Source organism: Panthera pardus, unplaced genomic scaffold (genome assembly GCF_024362965.1).
Source record: "Panthera pardus isolate Hobbes unplaced genomic scaffold, ASM2436296v1 HiC_scaffold_11, whole genome shotgun sequence".
NCBI lineage: Eukaryota > Metazoa > Chordata > Mammalia > Carnivora > Felidae > Panthera > Panthera pardus.
Genome location: NW_026526666.1, coordinates 97,519,909 through 97,540,052, shown reverse-complemented (window position 1 = coordinate 97,540,052; position 20,144 = coordinate 97,519,909). Strand labels below are relative to the sequence as shown.

The window sequence follows — 20,144 nt, the reverse complement described above, 5'->3', positions numbered from 1 at the left end:
GATCCAGTTAAGTAATCTGAAATTTCTGCAACATCATGTAAAAGGAGCAAGTTCTCAAGGAGGAAATTTTGTGTTTCAGATGTAAACAGAAGTGTGTTACATAAACTATCTTAGTAGTCCACTTCATAAATGGGGACCATAGGTATCTGTGGCTAAACACCTGCGTGCCTTAGTTGCTGTTGTGATGGTGCACCCTTTAGGGAGAAACCAGGAATTACAACGATATTGGTATCACCACTGAGATTTTTCAAGACCTGAGGGGGCATGAAGAATAATACTTGGAGTGTACTCATTGATTTCATTCCATTCTTGGAAGGTTTCATAGAGGCTCTGGGTGACATAATTATTTTCTCTGAGAAACTAAGTAATTGTGAAGCCTATTGTTTTTTGTTGGACCATGGATTTTCTGTCTTCTGATGAATTCATGGAAGTGGCTCTTATTATTTGTAGGTATTGATGTCAAGAAAGGCCGAGGTCGATATATTGACACCTGTATGGTCATCTTTGCCCCCCGGTACCTGTTAGATAATAAATCATCTCACAAGCTTGCATTTGCACAGAGGGAATTTGCCAGAGGACAGGTAAGTCGTTTACTTTTGAAGAATGACCAGTGTTTATTTAACAGTACAGTGGGTTTTAATGCCATGATTTATCTCCCCATCAACACTGTTAAGTTTTGTGATGTGAATAACCATTTTATGCCTTTGGTACCCTAAGTAGCTCATGGTAGAGAGCAAGGCCCAGACTAGGCAGTTACTCAGCAAACATTTACTGTCTTGACTTGTATTTGTTGACTAAAGACAGTGATCCTTTATATTTTAGGGAACAGCCAATCCTGAAGGTTACATTTCCACCCTTCCTGGTTCCAGCGTGGTGTTCCATTGGCCTCGGAATGATTATGATCAGCTCTTGTGTGTCAGATTGATGGATGTTCCCAATTGTATTTGGTCTGGAGGGTTTGAAGTCAATAAGAATAATTCCTTTCATATCAACATGAGGTAAATTCAGACACTGTATTTAGACAAAACGTAGTCCTCTTTCAGGTGCAGTAATGTATCATATAAATTTGAAATATCTACGAAGTAAATAGTAATACTGCCCTTTATGAAATGGGTGGTTATGTTTCTGGCTCTAAGTTCTTAAAATTTGTGGTGACCAAGTAAGTGTGACCGAATGTTTCGATGGAATGAATTAAAGGCATGTTGACAGTTTTGACCATTGTGCAGTTGCTATGGTCTGAGGTTATAAATCCAATGGGTAGTGCTGAGCTCGTGATTGCCTGCAACTCTGAGAATTGTGTCTGCACTTAGATGCTAACATTGTTGATAGATGGTTTTGTGTATCCTTGCACACTGTGTATACTCTTGTCTCACTTGGTGGTATTTTAGTAAATCGTCTGGCCTTTCTTGCCCAACCCAGTGACCCTCAGGTCCTTATTAAGAAAAATCAACAAATTTAGCCTCAGCTACCACAGGATGAATTTTTTCTTTCTGTTTTTATCAGATATTTTTAAATTTTTTTTAATTTTTAATTTTTTTTTTAATGTTTATTTATTTTTGAGAGAGACAGAGACAGAATGCAAGTGGGTTAGGGACAGAGAGAGAGGGAGACACAGAATCCGAAGCAGGCTCCAGGCTCTGAGCTGTCAGCACAGAGCCCGATGCAGGGCTCAAACTCACGAGCTGTGAGATCATGACCTGAGCCAAAGTCAGATGCTCAACCGACTGAGCCACCCTGGTGCCCCATTTTCTAAAATTTTTTAAAATGTTTATTCATTTTTGAGAGAGAGAGAGCGGAGAGGGGCAGAGAGAGAGACACACACACACACACAGAATCCAAAGCAGGCTCCAGGCTCTGAGCTGTCAGCACAGAGCCCTATGTGGGGCTCGAACTCATGAACCGTGAGATCATGACCTGAGCTGAAGTCGGCCTCCCAACTGATTGATCTACCCAGGAGCCCCTCAACTTTGTTCTTTTTTAAGATTATTTTGGCCGTTTGGAATTCCTTGAGATTCTGTCAGAATTTCAGGGTAAAATTTTCTCTTCTGGAAAAACAATCACTTAGGATTTTGGTAGGGAGTATATTGAATCTGTAGATCCACTTGGGGCCCCATTTTCATATGAACAATATTAAGTTGGATTTGTACATGTGGAATGCTATTCCATTTATTTGTGTCCTATTCAATTTCTTTTTTTTTTTTTTTTTAAGTTTATTTATTTTAAGAGAGAGGGCACGCACATGTGGGATTGGTGGGGGTGGGGGTGGGGGGGGTGGCGAGGGGCACAGAGAGAGAATCCCAAGCAGGCTTTGTGCTGCCAGCGCACAGCCCAATGCGGGACTCAACTCACAAACTGTGAGATCATGACCTGAGCCGAAATCAAGAGTCAGATGCTTACCCGACTGAGCCCCTCAGGTGCCCCATTCTGTTTAATTTCTTTCATCAAATGCTTTTGAGGCTAAAGACCCTGAAATCATTGCTATTTTGATGCATTTAAAAGCATAATGTAAGCTTTTATACTTCATGGTTAGTTCTGCATTGAGAACATTATTATAAGGGAACAGAAGCATGGCTGATATAAAAAGAGATGATGCAAAATAATATCTATATTGACTTTTTAAAACATGTATTATTTGAGGGTTTTTTTGTTTTTTTCTTGGCGGTCAGTGGTGTGCCCTTCTTAGTTTCCTTTTGCTCTGGCCCTTATCAGAGTTCACTGCGTCTGGTAAAGGGGTTTTCAAGCTGTGTTCCTAGGAGTTGTCGGGGGTGGTTGAGGAGGTGACTTCAGGGGCTGAGGGAGCCAAGTGGTTAGGGGGCCGGTGTGCTTACCCCTGCTCCACCCAGAAGCTAGTCTGCTAGTATCCTGTATCCCCACGAGATTTAATGGCGGGCGGGGAGGTGAGGAGTTGGTTCTGTAGCTAAAACCACCAGGGGTTTATATACTGCTTGGGTGGAGGTCGCCTAGAAATGTTGTGTGAGAAGAGGAAGCCAATTTAGAATTGAGCAAAAGTTGCTCGTGACTAAGGAAGGAAAGAAAAGGTGTGGACGTGGGGAACGAAGGTGGCTTGTATACGTTTGTCAACCCTTCGGAGGGGTTCTAGCGCACAGTCCTAAGATACTGAGCAAAGACCCTCTGTTTCTTTTCCTTTCCCTGTGTTTTCATTTTGGAACTGTTTAAACCTACAGAAAACTTACAGGTAGTGCAAAGAACACCCCTTTATCTTTCACTTGGATTAACTACACATCAGCACTTTGCTGTATCCTGCTTTGTCTCCATGCATGTACACGTACACACTTTTTCTCTGAGCCATTTGAATGTAAATTGAAGTCACCCTGTTAGTTTAGCCATAAAAACTTATAGTTTATCTACCTAAAGACAAGGACATTTTGGGGTACCTGAGTGGTTCAGTAGGTTAAGTGCCTGACTTTGGCTTAGGTCTTGATCTCACAGTTCGTGAGTTTGAGCCCCGCATCGGGCTCTGTGCTGACAGCCGGGAGCCTGGAGCCCACTTTGAATTCTGTGTCTCCCTCTCTCTCTGTTCCTCCCCTGCTCACACTGTCTCTCTCTCCCTCAAAAATAGACATTAAAAAAAAAAATACAGGGACATTTTTCTAAATAAATATACTAACATTACACACTGAATAAACTTAATATAAGTTTATTTATTTTGAGAGAGTTGGGGAGGGGCAGAGAGAGAGGACAGAGGATCCAAAGCGGGCTCTGTGTTAACAGCTAAAACCCCGATGAGGGCTCAAACTCACATGTGAGATCACGACCTGAGCCAAAGTTGGATGCTCAACCAGCTGAGCCACCTAGGTGCCCCTGATAGTTGTTTTTTTTTTTTTTTTAAAGTAATCTCTACACCTAACATGCTCAAACTTGCAACCCCAAAATCAAGAGTTAACATGCTCTACTGACTGAGCTAGCAGGTGGCCCTGATAAATAGTCTTTTGAAATACCTTCATAGCATAACACCCTTTGCCTTGATCTAGGATTCAGTCAGAGGTCATGCATTTTATTTGGCAGACATATCTCATCCACTTTAATCTACAGTAGTCCTACTTTTCCTTTTTTGGTCTTTATAGACATTGAAAGCATAAGAGACTCTTAAAAACTGAGAACACACTGAGGGTTGATGGGGGGTGGGAGGGAGGGGAGGGTGGGTGATGGGCATTGAGGAGGGCACCTTTTGGGATGAGCACTGGGTGTTGTATGGAAACCAATTCGACAATAAATTTCATATTAAAAAAAAAAAAGAAAATTTTAAAGATTCCAAACCAGTTTCTTATAGAATGTTCTCTTCTCTGAATTTTTCTTTTTTTTTAATAATATATTTATTTTTTAATTTACATCCAAGTAGCGTATAGTGCAATAATGATTTCAGGAGTAGAAAGCAGTGATTCATGCCCTACATATAATACCCAGAGCTCATCTCAACAAGTGTCTTCCTTAATGCCCAGCACCCATTTAGCCCATCCCTCCACCCACGACCCCTCCAGCTACCCTGTTTGTTCTCTGTATTTAAGAGTCTCTTATATTTTGTCCCTCTCCCTGTTATTATATTATTTTTGCTTCCCTTTCCTTATGTTCATCTGTTTTGTATCTTAAATTCCACATATCAGTGAAGTCATATGTTGTTTGCCTTTCTTTAATTTTGCTTAGCATAATACACTCTAGTTCCATCCACAGTGTTGCAAATGGCAAGATTTCGTTCTTTTTGATTGCTAAGTAATACTTAGCAATTGTATGTATGTATGTGTGTGTGTGTGTGTGTGTGTGTATGTATATACACATATATATATCTATATACATATCTATATATCTTCTTTATCCACTCATCTGTTGATGGACATTTGGGCTCTTTCCATACTTTGGCTATTGTCAGCGCTGCTATAAACATTGGGGTGCATGTGCCCCTTTGAAACAGCACACCTGTGTCCTTTGGATAAATACCTAATAGTGCAATTGCTGGGTCATAGGGTAGTTCTATTTTTAATTTTTTGAGGAACCTCCATACTGTTTTCCATAGTGGCTGTACCAGTTTGCATTCCCACCAGCAATGCAAACAAGATCCTCTTTCTCTGCATCCTCGCCAGCATCTGTCATTGCCTGAATTATTAATTTTAGTCATTTTGACTGGTGTGAGGAGGTATCTCATTGTGGTTTTGGTTTGTATTTCCCTGATGATGAGTGATTTTGAGCATTTTTTGATATGTCTGTTAGCCATTTGGATGTCTTCTTTGGGAAAGTGTCTGTTCATCTCTTTTGCCCATTTCTTCACTGGATTATTTGTTTTTTGGGTGTTGAGTTTGATTAAGTTCTCTCTAGATTTTGGATTCTAACCCTTTATCTGATATATCACTTGCAAATACCTTCTCCCATTCCACAGGTTGCCTTTTAGTTTTGCTGATTGTTTCCTTCACCGTGCAGAAGCTTTTTATCTTGATGAGGTCCCAATAGTTAATTTTTGCTTTTGTTTCCCTTCGCTCTGGAGACATGTTGAATAAGAAGTTGCTGCAGCCGAGGTCAAAGAGGTTGACCTGCTGTCTCCTCTAGGATTTTGATGGCTTCCTGTCTTACATTTAGGTCTTTCATCCATTTTGAGTTTATTTTCATGTATGGTGTAAGAAAGTGGTCCAGGTTCATTTTTCTGCATGTCGCTGTCCAGTCTTCCCAACACCATTTGCCAAAGAGACTATCTTTATTTCATTGGATATTCTTTCCTGCTTTGTCAAAGATTTGTTGGCCATATGTTTGTGGGTCCATTGCTGGGTTCTCTATTCTTTTCCATTGATCTGAGTGTCTGTTTTTGTGCCAGTACCTACTGTCTTGGTGATTACCTCTTTGTAATACATCTTGAAGTCCAGGATTGTGATACTGCCAGCTTTGGCTTTCATTTTCAGGATTGCTTTGGCTATTTGGGGTCTTTTCTGGTTCCATAGAAATCTTGGGATTGTTTGTTCTAGGTCTGTGAAGAATGCTGGTGTTATTTTGATAGAAATTGCATTGAACATGTAGATTGCTTTGGGTAGTATTGACATTTTGACAATATTGGTTCTTCAGTCCATGAGCATGGAACGTTTTTCCATTTTTTGTGTGTCGTCTTCAATTTCTTTCATAAGCTTTCTATAGGTTTCAATGTATAGGTTTTTCACCTCTTTGGTTAGGTTTATTAGTAAGTATTTTTGGGTTTTGTTGCAATTGTAAATGGGATCAATTACTTGATTTCCCTTTCTGCTGCTTCACTGTTGGTGTATAGAAATGTAGCCAATTTCTGTGCATTGGTTTTATATCCTGTGACTTTGCCGAATTCATGAATCAGTTTTAGCAGTTTTTTGGTAGAATATTTTGGGTTGTCTGCAAAGAGTGAAAGTTTGACTTCCTCCTTGCCAGTTTAGATGCCTTTTATTCCTTTGTGTTGACTGATTGCATCTAGGACTTCCAATACTATGTTGAAATACAGTGGTGACAGTGGACATCCCTGTCGTGTGCCTGACCTTAGGGGGAAGGCTCTCAGTTTTTCCCCTTTAAGGATGATATTAGCGGTGGGTCTTTTGTATATGGCTTTTATGATCTTGAGGTATGATCCTTCTATGTGTATTTTCTTGAAGGGTTTTATCAAGAAAGGATGCTGTATTTTGTCAAATGTTTCTCTGTGTGAGAGGATCGTGTGGTTCTTGTCCTTTCTTTTATTAATGTGATGTATCATATTGATTGATTTGTGGATATTAAATCAGCCCTGCATTCCAGGTATAAATCCCACTTGATCATGGTGAATAAGTCTTTTAATGCATTGTTGGATCTGGTTGGCTAGTATCTTGTTGAGATATTTTTGAGATTTGTTGAGAATCTTGTTGAGAATTTTTGCATACACATTCATCAGGAAAATCGGTCTACAGTTCTCCTTTTTAGTGGACTCTTTGTCTGGTTTTGGAATCAAGGAAATGCTGGCCTCGTAGAATGAGTTTGGAAGTTTTCCTTCCATTTCTACTTTTTGGAACAGCTTCAAAAGAATAGTAGTTAACCCTTTTTTAAATGTTTGGTAGAATTCCCCTGGAAAGCCATCCAGCCCTGGACTCTTGTTTTTTCGGGAGATTTTTGATTACTAATTCAGTTTCTTTACTGATTATGGGTATGTGCAAATTTTCTATTTATTCCTGTTTCAGTTTTGGTAGTTTATATGTTTCTAGGAATTTGTCCATTTCTTCTAGTTTGCCCAATTTGTTGGCATATAATTGCTCATAATATTCTCTTAGTATTGTTTGTATCTCTGCAGTGTTGGTTGTGATTGCTTTCATTCTTGATTTTATTTATTTGGGTCCTTTCCTTTTTCTTTTTGATCAAACTGGCTAGGGGTTTATCAGTTTTGTTAATTCTTTCGAGGAACCAGCTCCTGGTTTCATTGATCTGTTCTACTGTTTTTTAAATTTTGACAGCATTGATTTCCACTCTAATCTTTATTACTTCCCATGTTCTGCTGGCTTGGGTTTTATTTGCTGTTCTTTTTCCAGCTCTTTAAGGTGTAAAGTTAGGTTGTGTATCTGAGACTTTTCTTCCTTCTTTAGGAAGACCTGGATTGTTACATACTTCCCTCTTATGATTACCTTTGCTGCATCGCAGAGGTTTTGGGCTGTGGTGTTATCATTTTCATTGGCTTCCATGTACTTTTTAATTTCCTCTTTAACTTCTTGGTTAACCTACTCATTCTTTACAGGGATGTTCTTTAGTCTCCAAGTTTCTGTTGTCTTTCCAAATTTTTTCTTGTGGTTGATTTCGAGTTTCATAGCATTGTTGTCTGAAAATATGCATGGTACGATCTCAATCTTTTTGAACTTGTTGAGGGCTCATTTTTGACCCAGTATGCGATCTATCCTGGGGAATGTTCCATGTGCACTCAAGAAGAATGTGTATTCTGCTGCTTTAGGATGAAATATTCTGAATATATCTGTTAAGTCCATCCAGTCCAGTGTGTCATTCAAGGCCATTGTTTCCTTGTTGATTTTCTGTTTAGAAGATCTGTCCATTGCTCTAAGTGGGGTGTTGAAGTCCCTACTGTTATGGTATTATTATCAATGAGTTTCACTATGTGTGTGTGTGTGTGTGTGTGTGTGTGTGTGTATGTATATATACGTATGTGTGTATATATATTTGTGTGTATATATATATTTGCTCTCACGTTGGGAGCAGAAATATTTATAATTGTTAGCTCTTCTTGGTGGATAGACCCCTTACTTATGATATAATACCCTTCTTCATCTCTTGTTATAGTCTTTATTTTAAAATCCAGATTGTCTGATATAAGTATGGCTACTCCGACTTTCTTTTGGCTTCCGTTAGTATGACAGATGGGTCTCCATCCCCTGACTTTCAATCTGAAGGTGTCTTTAGGTCTACGATGGGTATCTTGTAAACAACATATAGATGGATCTTGTTTAATTATCCATTCTGTTACCCTGTATGTTTTCTGGATTTTTCTGACAGTTTCCTATACATAGATTTAATTGAACCTTTTTTGGTAAGAATACTACCTATGTTGTGGTGTGTGTTTCTCGTTGCGTCAGTAGGAAGCCTGTGAGGTCTGTTGCTCCCTTTACTGATGTTGCTAAATTCAGTCATCATATGATTAGGATGGTGTCCACCAGGTGTCTCTATTGTCAAGTTACCTTTACTTCTTTGTAAACAATAGTAAGCCATTGGGGGAATAATTTGAGACTGTATTTTCCCCCAGAATCTTTCACTCAGTGGTCTGATGGTTCTTACCTGAATCAGTGATTTCATTGGTGGTTGCAAAATGGTGATTTTTCTAATTCTGTCATTTCTTCGGTGTTTATTAGCTGATATTCTTTTGTAAGATAGAGCTTCTTCGTTCCCTCAAGTGATCTATCTATATTTAAATACAGATACACATATACATGTACATATATATAACAAATCATATTTATTTGCTGGTAACTACTGGTGGATTCTCCTCACCTTCCCTCATCCTATAGTGAGAACCTTGGTTATCAATAGCATCAATATATTAGTTTGAACTATGTGAAATTGCTCTTTTTTTTTATGTCAAAGCAATCTAATATCAACAATTTTATGGAGTTCAACCAATTTTTACTCATTTGCTAGGCTGGCACTACTACCCAAAACGTATCCACTAAGTAAAATATGTAGATCTTATTGTAGAGTGACAAACTGCCGTACAGAAGTTGCTTGAATGAATTCTTTTTTATTATTCTGTGTGATTACACTGTCAATTTCTACCTTTTTAATGTGCTGGAAGAGCACACACTGGTATTAGTTGAAGTCCAGGCGATATCAGGATTGTGAGAAGTATAAGAAAGTGAACTGTAACTTGTTTCTTCCATGTTGTGCAGTCTCTTTCTTTCCTTTTTCTGCAGAGATACTCTGGGAAAATGCTTCTTCCTGCGTGTGGAAATTACTCTTCGAGGAGCTACCTATAGGATCTCATTTAGTGACACAGACCAGTTACCCCCTCCTTTCCGAATTGACAACTTCTCTAAGGTATCGAGCAGGGTGGTGAGCCAGTTTGGCTGTTTCACTTGCGGGAAGGTGGAGTTTGTACCGCCTGGAAGATAATGATGAAATACATTTTAAACTTGGGTTTAAAAAAACCTATGTGGGGATCTCCTCAACTGGATAACCCTAGACATCCTTACCTTCTGGAGGTGGTTTCTGCTGGTCGTTTTGATTGCTGGGCAGCCTTGTCCGGAAGTGACTTCTCAGAGCCACCTCCACCCCACCCCCAATCATTTTGACTGTATTGTTTGGTGGACATGTACCCTCTGTAGACATTCCATACAGACAGAGAGGAATTGGAATCAGACAGTCCAGTGATCATGGGAATGGGCATTTTTTACTATTGCTTAGTTACAGTGAGCATTTCTATAAATCTTCCAAGTAAAGCCAAGATGGAAAGAAGATACCATTTTAAATAATGCCTTTGAATAATAACCTCTTATAATATGTGACTTCCCATAGCCGAATTCTAGAATTTTTATTCCTTTCCGAGTTCAGAGCGTATCACGAGGGGTGAGGGTAGAAGAGATGGTCTGTGTCCTTTACTTGTTGGGCTCGTTGCAGTTTGAAAGATGACTAGAAAAGCATTTGAAGGGGCGCCTGGGTGGCTCAGTAGGTTAAGCATCGATTCCTGATTTTGGCTCAGGTCATGATCTCACGGTTCAGTTTGAGCCCTGCTTTGGGCTCCGTGCTGACAGTGCAGAGCCTGCTCAGGACTCATGCTCTCCCTCTCTCCCTGGCCCTGCCCCTCCACCTTTCTCTCACGATAGATAAAGAAATAATTTTTTTTTTTTTTTTTTTTTTTTTTTTTTTTTTTTAAAGAGAAAGGCATTTGAAGAGACGAGAGAATTGCCCTCGTGATTGTGGTTATGCCCAATGTAGGATTTGTTTGGGAAGGGTCTGGAACTTAAATTTAGGAAGCACTGACTCACTTTCTAGTGACACCACTCTGAATGAAAGTCCTCTGTATCCTCTCTGCCCTTACCGTAGGTTCCAGTTGTCTTTACTCAGCATGGTGTAGCTGAACCCAGGCTCCGAACTGAAGTGAAGCCCATGACTTCATTGGATTATGCCTGGGATGAACCCACTCTGCCTCCTTTTATCACGCTGACCGTCAAAGGGGCAGGCTCCTCAGAGCTCAACTGCAACATGAACGATTTCCAGGATAACCGACAGCTTTATTATGAAAACTTCATTTACATTGCTGCTACATATACATTCTCTGGGTAATTCTGGGTTCCGTTACTGTTCTCATAAAGCAGAAGGCTCTAATTCGTAACTGGTTTTAAATTTTAAGCAATCCTCAAGAGGCTCAAAGGATGGAGGAAGATTCCTTCCATTCTTTACCAAATCCTGGGCTCAGGGTCTATCTTGAGAGGTCTTAGGCTAAACCCTTGTCTTCTGGCTAGATTAAATTTATCTAGAGAGGCAAGACTGCTCTTTTTTTAATGATCTCCCCAATAATCCATTCTAGTATTTAACATTCCTCCCATAAGATATTAGTCTCACAATATCCTCAGTTCTTTTTTAAGGTGGTATTTTTAATGTATTTTTTAAAGTTCTTGCTGCTGGTTTTAAGTTTGTTTTATGTCTTTCCTCATTTGAAACTGACCAATCTTTATCATAATTACTCAAATCGTTTTGACTCTCCTCTCCCATTGAGAATACTGGTTAAGCAGACACTTAGAGTCTATCTTAATTTTATCACCTATGGCCAACCGAAGTAGCTCAACTTGACAGTAATTCTAGTTGCCTTAGAATTATAATCTTCACTGACATCTGGTTAGCTGTATCTAGAAAACTCAGGTGAAGAATAGCAAGTTTATTCTAGTTCTGTTGTTAGATTGGCACATAGAGATTCAAAACATTGGGCTTTCAAAAAGTAGTCATTTCACCAACATATAAATACAATTATTTCTGTCCTGATGATGGGGCCAATTTTAAGATGTACCTGTGGAAAAACCAGGGAAAATAGCTAAATCTTGAGCATTTTACAAATATAAATCGCCGGATGGACAGGACACTTAAAGTCAGATTCCTTTCCAAAAATTCTGAATAGTTTTGCTTATGAATGGTATTTTTTATCTGCCTGCGGCTCACAAAAATAATCTCTCTGCCTGGCGGTACCTCTCATCTACCTAGAGTCCAGATTTCACTAGTAATGAATTGAACGGGCATCTTTACTTAGAATAGCCACTCTTTTCCTTGTTTGTTGCAGTTCTCTTTGGAAATAATGGTGCCGGGATGTTTATTTTGTTATAATTAAGCCAGCCTGTTTGTTTCTTTTGAAAGATTATGGCACTTGACAGCATGACATGCTTAAGGTTTTAGTGCCTGAAAAGCCAGTTCTTAATCTGGTTGTTAATCATGTTTTTCTCTTTACGTTCTTAAGTTCAATTCCAGTAGTTATTACACTCTTTAACTGAAGAATCCTTATGGGTGATTATGAGTTTAATGGGTTGGACAGATATGGGGCAGATAAAAAGGGAGGTTCTGAGAATCTTGGTGTGAGGAGAGATTGAACCATGTTTTGGAGTATATAAGACACTATGTTTTTGCATTTTGGGAGAGAACAAATGCTGGGGAAGAGACAACTTTTGTTTTTGTTGGTTTTTATTTTAAATTGAGATGAAATTCACATAACATAAAATTAACCATTTAAGAATCAACCATTAGTGACATTTAGTGCATTCGTGATGTTGTGCAGCCACCGCCTCTGTCTAGTTCCAGAACATTTTCATCCCTCCGGGAAGAAACGCCGAACCCATTAAGCAGTTACTCCCCATTACCCTCTCCCCCCAGCCCTTGGCAACCACCAGTCTACTTTCTGTCCCTAAGGATCGACCTATTCCAGATAATTCATGTGAATTGATTCATAAATATGTGACCTGCTGTATCTGGCTTCTTTCACTTAGCATTAATATTTTCAAGGTTCGTCCACATTGCAGCACGGATTTCCTTCTTACTGTGGCCAAGTAATACTCCATTGTATGGGCATACCACACTCTGTTGTCCATTCAGCTGTTGATGGACATCTGTGTTGTCTCCTGTTGTTGGCCTTTGTGCTGCTATCAATGTGCCTATGCATGTATTGGTTTAAGTAATTGTTTCTGATTCCTTTGTGTGTATATGTAGGAGTGGAATTGCTGGGTTCTGTGGTATTTCTGTGTTTTAACCTGAGGAACTACTATACCATTTTCCACAGTAGCTGAATCGTTTTACATTCCCGCCAGCAACATACAAGGGCCCTGACTTCTCCACACCCCCAGCAACACTATTTTACATTTTTTGGATTGTAGCCATCCTACTGGGTGTGTGATGACTTCTCAGTGTGGTTTTGATTTGCGTTTCCTTAATAACTGATGATGTTGAGGATCTTTTCCTCTGCTAATGGGCCATTTGTGTATCTTTGGAGAAATGTCTATTCAAATCCTTTTCTCATTTTTAAATTTTTTTTTCACCTCTTTATTGTTGAACTTTAAGAGTTCCTTATATAATATGGATACAAATTCTGTATCAGATATAGGATTTGCACATATCTTCTCTCCTGTTCTTTGGATGATCTTTTTACTTTCTTGATGGTGTCCTTTGAAGGTCAGAAGTTTTTTAATTTTGTTGAAATCTAATTTATGTCTTTATTTTTGTCACTTGTGCCTTTTTTTGGTCATGAAAACTAGTTTTTAACTCCCAATTCATCGGTCCCTTTTTTGATGATGGAGATTAGTGGAAAAAGGAGAATAATCTAAATAAAATCTTACCAAAATACCTTAAAGTGGGGGGGGGGGGGGGGCGCCTGGGTGACTCAGGCAGTTAAGTGTACGACTTTGGTGCAGGTCATGATCTCACAGCTTGTGAGTTTGAGCCCCCATATCGTGCTCTGTGCTGATGGCTCGGGCCTGCTTTGGATCCTGTGTCTCCCTGTCTCTGCTCCTCCCCCGCTCACACTCTGTTTCTCTCTCTCAAAAATAAACATTAAAAAATATTTTTAAAAAAAATACCCCAAAGTGTAGGTAGGCTGCAACATTCCATAAAACTTACGATTCTTAAGCCACAGAGAAACACAACACGATCAGGTTGGAGGAAGGTGAATATGAACCCCTTGTTTTCTTTTCATTCTAGAGGGACTTCTGATTCATTGCCAAGCTTTAGGGATGCAGTGATGCTGATCTTCTGTCTGGCAAAAAGTAGAGCTAATTCTTGGACCCTTGGAATGTCTGGCTTAATTTGGGAGGAGGGGGTGCTGAAGCTATATAGTCATTCTTTTATGTCTGAATTGTAAGGCACTAGAATCATCAGGAGAGGGGAGATGTTAGTATGTTTTCTGGCAAATGAATCTGGAAACATAACCTTGATCTTTCTGCAACTTGGGTTAGACATTCTTTCGTGATGGAAAAAAAGTCTCCCCTTTACAGATGAGGTTTTAAGCATTTGCTGCTGAGTACTTGTATATATGTGCAAGTATATGTATATACACATATGTACGTATGACTGTTTTAATTCCAGTTTACAGGAGGGGACAGGAAGGCCTGTGGCTTCCAGCAAGGCCACCACCTGTGCAGAGCTGGTCTTGGATGTCTCACCAAAGACACAGAGAGTCATTTTAAAGAAGAAGGTAAGAGCACTTAGCATTTGGAGTTTAGAAGGGGAGACTGTTAGCTGTGGAGGGGACTCTGGTCATGCAGTCTGGCCCCTCCTCATGCACAGGCTGGACAACTTGCTCAGGGTGGGATGCGGGGTCTCTCCTGCTCAAGTTGCTGTTCTTCCTCCTGTCCTGTGACATCTGCTCTAGGAATTCCAAGCCCTTCTCACCTTCGATGCCCTTTTTGGAGAACTTATCTTTTAAATTCATTTTTTTCCCGAGTCATGATTTGCTGTTCTCAATACTCTCTTTTTCCATTGAAATGGCTCCCCAGTCTACTATTTCCTAAACTGAACGGAAAAATGATCAAACTGACAACTTTCCCCCTTTTTATGCCGACACACGTTCTTTCCAAGGGTCAGTTTAGGGAAATGTTTCCACTAATAGACCTATGTATAGAGAGGAAGGCAGGCAAATCTGGCCGGAAGCAGCACAGATGGCAGACGGACTGGCGATAAGTAGTTCAAACCTCAACACGAAAGGCGCCTGAGAACTCAGAGGCGTAGAGGTGACTTTAAGAGGAAGGAGATTACTGATGATGATGATTTAAAACCTGTTTACCTGATGGCTGTGTTCCAGAAGATTTTGCATAATGTAAATCACACAGTCCCAAAATAACCCTGGTAGAGAGTGTCTCTTTACCAGTTGCCCAGATGGGGACAAAGGACCCCTTTTATCACCAGAGGTGGTGGCGCGTGTGTCAGTGGCGTCGCCTCACCTGGATGTGAGTTTGTACAGCTCTTAGCAAATTTGTAACTGGGGAACGAGGCAGGTTCAAATAATTCAAGCGAAACTTGAATACGTGTGTTTTTAATTCACTTTTACATTTTTAACAGCTTTACTGAGATGCAATTCATATACAGGCCCCCCACTTAAAGTGTACAGTTCAGTGCTTTGTAGTATATCCACAGATACGTGCAAGCAGCATCACGCTCAACTTCGGAACATTTCAGCACCTCTAGAAGAGACCCTGTGTCTCTAGCTCTGACGCCATTGTTTTCTTGCTCTGCAGCCCTAAGCAGCCACTCATCTACTTTCTGTCTCTGCGTCCTTCCCTGTCTGGGCTTGCATATGATTGGTGTTTTATGAGCGGCCTCTTAGGCTTAGCGTGGTGTTTCCAAGGTCCACCCGTCCGTCACCCTATCAGTACTTGTAATTCTTCTGTTCCACCCATTCAAAGTCACTTAATTCAGGTTTGCTTACCGTGTTCTCACACTCCATGGGAGGCCTCGCTTACGTGTGAGATGCATTTTGGAAATAAGATTTGGGGATGGTGACAACTAAAGAGACCACGAGCCATAGTAATTGAAAGCGCCCAGTTCTGGAGGCTCTTATGGGGGAATTGTGAAGAAGAAAATTTGGAAAAGCAATAATCTAAAAATAGAAAGCAGCGAGTCCGACAAGTCCGGTGAATTGAAAAAATAAGTGGCAGAGCGTCCTTGGAAATGATGTTGTCAGATGGCTTTCAGAGAATGTTCAAGTCGAGGAGGATGTTAGCATGAATGGAAACGAACTCGGGAGTAACGTGATTTACCAGCTGGGATTGGATCATCGGGTGTGATCAGCAAAACAGCAATGTCAAATAGCTGTGTAATCTCCAAGGACTAGGGGACTGTGAAGCAGAGAAAAGCAAAGTTTTTTATGAAGTAGCAGAAACACTTTGAAGAGGATGTGATAATTTATGTAACATTTTTACTGTTAATTTCCTTTGATGGGGATGAAAAATGGCACCTAGGAGGGTGGACATAAATAAGTTATGCTGACGTCCAAAACCAAGCGGAGTTCTAAGAATTAGCAGTAGCAACGGGACTTCTGCTCTTTAGTCAGGAACAAAGAGAGTGACATTTTAGATTGTCGGTTGGTTGGTTGGGTTTTTGTTTTTGTTGGTGTTTTTTGTTTTTTACTTTTTTTTTTAAATTTTTTTTAATGTTTTTATTTATTTTTGAGACAGAGAGAGACAGAGCATGAGCAGGGGAGGGGCAGAGAGAGAGGGAGACAGAATCTGAAGCAGACCCCAGGCTCCCAGCTGTCGCACAGAGCCCGACGCGGGGCTCGAACTCACGGACCGTGAGATCATGACCTGACCTGAAGTCGGACGCTTAACCGACTGAGCCACCCAGGCGCCCCTGGTTTTTACTTTTTATACTGAACGAATCTCAAACGTAAGAGAAAAATGGGCAGAAGTTCTGTAGAAGTGATGCTGTGGTTTTGATTCATCCTGTTACTGTTGGTGCTTTAGCACTAGAGGAAGGTGATGGCTGCTGGCCTTCTGTACCGTGAGCTGAAGTTTCTGTCTTGCCCTCATATTTAGTAAAGACCTTGTGGACAGGTACTTTGAGACTGTGTAGATATCCTGAACCTCATCACAGTTGCTGTGTGTTACGTATGCGTATTAGCCTGAACTTGTATAACGAAATACTACAGACCGGATGACTTGAATAATGGGAATTTATTTCTCACAGTTCTGGAGGCTGGGAGGTACAGAATCAGGGTGCTGGCCCTTTGGTTCCCTGCTGAGGGCCCACGTCCTGGCTTGTAGACTTGTGCCTTCTCGCGGTGTCCTCAAATGGCAGAGACTCTGGGGTGGGGGGGAGAAAGCAAGCTCGGTGTCTGTTCTTGCAACGGCACTAAGTCCATCAGGAGAGCCCCCCTCGTGCGCCCTTGTCTAAACCTAATTACCACCCAAAGGTTCCATTTCCAAATACCGTCAAAGTTTCGGGTGAGGTCTCCAACATGAGAATTTGGGGTGGGTGTGGCAGTGTCCTCCATAGCGTCGCGTCTGTCGTGGGTATGGATTCCTCTTTTACTCAGCGTGTTACCTGTTACTGTCAGGATACGTTTAGTGCTCAGTTCCCGTATTTGGCCCGTGGGAGCTCTTCAACCTTCTGTGTCCATTGGACGTATGCCCCTCAGTCCTTGAACACTTCCTTACTTTCTAACACAGCAGGTTATTCTGGGCTCATCTGAACTTTCCCTGCTGCTTTTCTGGGTTTGCCACTTCTGATCCCTCTTGTCCGAGAATGGGAGTTAGAAAGCTAAGCTGTATACACTGGGTGCACTTGTCATGGTGGTGTCGTTTCCAGGCTCTCCCAGGGCACAGAGCTAGGGCTTTCACGTGTGCTTGGACTATGTGTACCTGCACACCTGCGCACACACGCACGCTGTAATACAGGTGCACACACAGACGTGATACACGTGCATGTACACACGCATATCTCATATACAGACATATTTTGCATATTTCTGTATCTCTCCATCTTAAAAACCAGCAGTTCTCACTGATTCTTTCCAATTCCAGTCCCACATCACAAATTGATCTTGCACCCCATCCCTGTATAAACAGCCCGCTCCCTGGCTCCGGCTCCCATCTCCACATCCTGGACAGCACCCCTTCCAGCCCGCCCCTCGCAGGAATGCCCTTCTCCCCTCTCTTCATCTCTGACCATCCACACGAAGCCTTCGTCCCCCAGTCCCGTGTGAGGATCATCACCCGCCTTGGGCTTCAGCACCGCACTCTGGGCTGTCCGCCCCCCACCCCAACACCCACAATCCCCATGGACTTCTGTCCTCCTCAGTGTCATCTAAAGGTTTTAGGGCTAAATTGTGAGGGAAGGGGGGTAGGGAACTGGAAGGACAGTGGTACAGCTCAGATTTTTACATGGAAATGTTGGTAGTTTCCAACTATGATGAGTCTGTACATAAAGGCAGACAGTAGAGGAATGCATGGATGAAAACTTGATTTCATAAAGCATCTGTGCTTAGATTCCCGATCTGGAACACCTGCAGGGTAATTGAGATACTTTGCCATGTGGATTTGGCGCCGTGGGTAGACGGACTCTCCCACTGCGAACAGAGACGTGAGCCTGTGGGGACTTCAGAGGGAGACACAGAGGTCTGTTCCATCTCTATAGACGTGGGAGGCGGCAGCGAGGGAGAGACAGCACCCTCCCTTAAAGACGTATGATATCTGGTATTTCACATTCCTCCCTGAACCTCATTTTCTTCCCGATCCAGCAGGTTTGGGAGAAGGATCAGCTAAGATGAGGTACATAAAGTGCTGTGTAAAGAACTGTGGTCAAAATGACACAGCAGACATTTATTGAGGTCATACCCTGTGCCAGGCATGCGCTGAGTGCCTTCTATTTGTTACACTTATCACAAGAACCCTAAACGATAGCTAATTTCCCCCTTTGACAGATCAGGAAACAGAAGCTCTGAGGGATTGAGTAACCTGTCCAAGGTCACTCAGCTGGTAAATGGTGCGGCCCGGTTTCAAATCCTGGCATTTGGAATTCATATTCGTATTATGTCGTTAGTTTTTACTCTGTAGAATGTGAGGTGCCGGGGTGGCTCGGTTGGTTAAGTGTCTGACTCTGGCTCAGGTCATGATCTCACCGTTTGTGCGTTCAAGCCCTACATTGGGCTGTCGGCATAGAGCCCGCATTGAATCGTCTGTCCCCTTCTCTCACTGCCCCTTCCCTGCTTGTGCTCGCTCTCTCTCTCTCCTCTCTCTCAAAAATAAATAAACATTAAAAAAGAAAATGTAACGCAGAAGTTGTCTTTCCAACGCGGGGGCAGCATGGTACCCAGACCCAGTTTATGGTACCCACAAGTTTGTCACTCTGGAGGAGCTCCCAGCTGGTGAGAGTGGATGTCATCCTGATGGGTCCAGCCGGAGTATATGTTCACCCAGCAAGAATTCTAGTGGTTAGGTGTTACTGAACCAGAACCAGCCACATCGTGTTAGGAAGGCCGTGTGAGCAGAATGGTTAAGCATGTTGACCTTGAAATCAGGCTGTGGAAGTGAACTCCCCACTCCACCACCTCCAGGTCATGTGACCACGGGAAAGCGTCCTCATCTCACTGAACCGTAACTTCCTCACCTGTGAGTAAGGACAGTAAGAGGATATATGTCATTGGATTGTTTTGAGGGTCAAATGAGGACTGAATGAATAAATCCCGTGGATCACTGGCTGGCACATAGTAAATTCTCAATAAGTATTATTATCATTACTTCTTGAATATACCGGATTTTATAGACCTCCGTGGATTGACCTGGAAGTCAAGTGCTGCTTGTAAAATATTCCTAAGAAGAAACTATATTTAAAATTAGCAGCAATCACCTTAGCATAACCTTTGAATTCAGTCAACCTAATATTTGAATACAATTAATCTGTAAATTAGAATCCCTCAATATAGTCTACTTCCACTAGAAACACAGGAAGGGAGAAGACATCTGGTAAATTCTGGTTGTCTGCCAGTTATGAGGATTACCAGTGATCACATATAAAGACTATCATATATACTCTGTATAATTGGATCCCTCTCTAAGGTCAGGGCACCCGAGGGTCACCATCTGGAACAGCACTTATCCTAGCGGTGCAGCTAATGGAGATTAGACCGAACCTCAGCTCACTAGTTTGCTCAGAAAATACCAAGTATATGAGACGAAGACATTTTCTAAGTTTACATTGTTCGTAATTTGGGGTTGTTTGGTTGACGAGTTCAGTGTATTTCATCCTAGGTGCAGCTCAGGATTGACGACAATGGAAGTTAGAATTGTATAATGTGGAAAATGTCTTTTAGTGTGGCTTTGAATTGAGAACTTAGCCCTTGTGTGCAGCTCTTGACTCCCTTACCTGAAGCCTGGCTGCCTGTGACCGCTTCCTGTGTCCTTGCGTCTCTGCCCTCAGGAGCCCGGGAAGCGCTCCCAGCTGTGGAGGATGACCGGCACGGGCATGCTGGCCCACGAGGGGTCTTCGGTGCCCCACAACCCCAACAAGCCCTCTGCGGCCCGCTCCCCCGAGGGTTGCGCCATCTTAGACATCGCTGGCCTTGCTGCAGTGACTGACAACAGGTGATTTTCTAAACAACTTTTGATGTGAATTCTTTGCTTCCAAACTCAGTTTCAGTGGAAATACACACCAAAAAGTGAGACCGTAAATGAAGTAAGAATTTGTATCTTTGTATTTGT

The 20,144-nt window shown here is 41.6% G+C and overlaps 1 protein-coding gene across 1 annotated transcript in view; it reads left to right on the top strand.

Annotated features, from left to right (window-relative positions):
- The window catches only part of VPS13D (vacuolar protein sorting 13 homolog D), a 257,047-nt gene that overhangs the window by 122,068 nt on the left and 114,835 nt on the right, over window positions 1–20,144 (top strand). The window contains 6 exon segments of the mRNA XM_019461427.2: window positions 451–581; window positions 823–998; window positions 9,393–9,516; window positions 10,522–10,757; window positions 14,035–14,143; window positions 19,864–20,027. Of these exon segments, the coding sequence (XP_019316972.2) occupies window positions 451–581; window positions 823–998; window positions 9,393–9,516; window positions 10,522–10,757; window positions 14,035–14,143; window positions 19,864–20,027 (940 nt within the window).